The sequence below is a fragment of the Acanthisitta chloris genome, unplaced genomic scaffold (genome assembly GCF_000695815.1).
Source record: "Acanthisitta chloris isolate BGI_N310 unplaced genomic scaffold, ASM69581v1 scaffold15406, whole genome shotgun sequence".
Lineage (NCBI taxonomy): Eukaryota > Metazoa > Chordata > Aves > Passeriformes > Acanthisittidae > Acanthisitta > Acanthisitta chloris.
In genome coordinates this window covers 107389-109086 of record NW_008677891.1, presented here as the reverse complement: position 1 = coordinate 109086, position 1698 = coordinate 107389, and the positions used below count along the sequence as shown (strand labels likewise).

The 1698-nt window shown below is 42.3% G+C and overlaps 1 protein-coding gene across 1 annotated transcript in view; it reads left to right on the top strand.

Annotated features, from left to right (window-relative positions):
• LOC103804102 (multiple epidermal growth factor-like domains protein 6) overlaps positions 1 to 1698 on the top strand; it is a 182099-nt gene that overhangs the window by 155856 nt on the left and 24545 nt on the right. Inside the window, 2 exon segments of the mRNA XM_009076696.1 lie at positions 1669 to 1696; position 1698. The exon segment at position 1698 is cut by the window's right edge and continues 88 nt beyond it. Of these exon segments, the coding sequence (XP_009074944.1) occupies positions 1669 to 1696; position 1698 (29 nt within the window).

Genomic DNA, 1698 nt, shown 5'->3' with positions numbered 1-1698 from the left:
AGCAGGAGAAGCCTGTCCTTGTCTGCTGTGCCATATGTGCTACTGAAGCAGAATAAATGGGGACAGAAAGATTGAAACCACATGCTGGTGGCTCTTCCTTACAACTTGATAACAGCTCTCTCCCAGTATGAACTGAGGAGAGGCTGATGGATGTGTTACAGTGTTATATCAGTATGAAGCTCTTTTCTGTTTTCCTGAGGCATCGCATACTTGGGGAGTGCAGTAAGCCTGAAATCGTTTGCATGCCAGAGAAGAAGCTGCAGCGTGGACAGGATGAAGGGAAGAGCAACCTTTTGATTTTGAGTAGATGAAAAAATCATGTGTAGTCACAAGCTGAGCAGGAGCTCTGAGAAGAGAGAAGCCGAAGCAGATGTTCAGTATGTTACACTACTACTGAAGGTCCAGGTTTTCCTACAGCCATGGATACAGAATTCCCCCAGTTGTGGCCAAAGCATTGCTGGGGAACTGAATTTGCATCTGTGGAAGAGGCAGCATGACTGGGACAAAATCTCCTGGGTCTGAAGAAGACACATGGCAAGAAAAGGGTCAGAAAAGTCCAACAGTGAAAGATGCACATGAATAAATCCCTGGAAGTGCTCAAGGCCAGGTTGGATGAGGCTTTGAACAACTGGTGTTGTGGAAGATGTCCCTGCCCACAGAAAGGGGGTTGAAACTACATGATATCTAAGGTCCCTTCCAACCTAAACTATTCTATGATGATTCTTGTGTTATTCTGACCCAGTAGAGAGCTGTGAAGTTAGCGTGAAGAGTTGTTGGGTAGTGTGCATGAGGATAATCATGACAAGACTCTATTGGGAAGCCAGTCATTCTGATTTCATTGTAGAAGTGTACGGATTGGGTTTTATATAAATTTATATTGAACAAGGAGGACAAAGAGCAAAGTTTTATTGAATAACTGCTCATCTCATGAGCACCATAACTCCTGAGTTAAATTAAGGCTACACAGGACAACATAATTCCTAATTTTAATTTTTTCAAACTCTGCATAGCAGCCTTAATGTTCTTCTAATGCAGCATTTTGGGTAAGATGTTGCCCATTGACAAGCACTGATGCTTATTTTCACTGCGGTCAGCACTAATACAGATATGAATTGAATCCATGGGGCTGCTTTGCCTTATGCCTCCCAGATGTAGGTGCGGAGCTCCTTCAGCTCCCTGGAGTTGTTTTGCCGCCTTTAATTTATCTTGGATTTTTCTATTCATTCACTTTGCCAGTTTTTCATTTCAACACTGAACTGCACCACTATGTCTTACGTTCACTGTTAAAAAATGCTTAGAAAAGTGTCGGGACAGTAAATGGGAGCAGAAGTTTTGCATTTTTAAAGGGAGGGAGATCAGCACAGCTGATGTTAACTTTTCCTTTTTCCTCTGTCCATTACAGAAGCTCAAGTATTGGCTTGTGTGAACCCAGCTCCACTCTCTCACTTGTTTTATGGCTCTTCAATATTCTCAGCCATATTTTCCTGTGCAAAGTATCTGTTGCTTGTGTATAGTGGGTCACATTTTTCCAAGCTGCACATAGCAAAATTGCAAAGGCTTAACCCTTGAAGCGACTTTGGTTCTTAAGCATCTGTGAAGAGGTGAGCGAAGAGTTTATATAAAAAAGAAGCAAGAACTGTGCAAAAAATGAATGTTTTGTGTTTGCAGCTTGTCCAGATGGATTCTTTGGGCTTGACT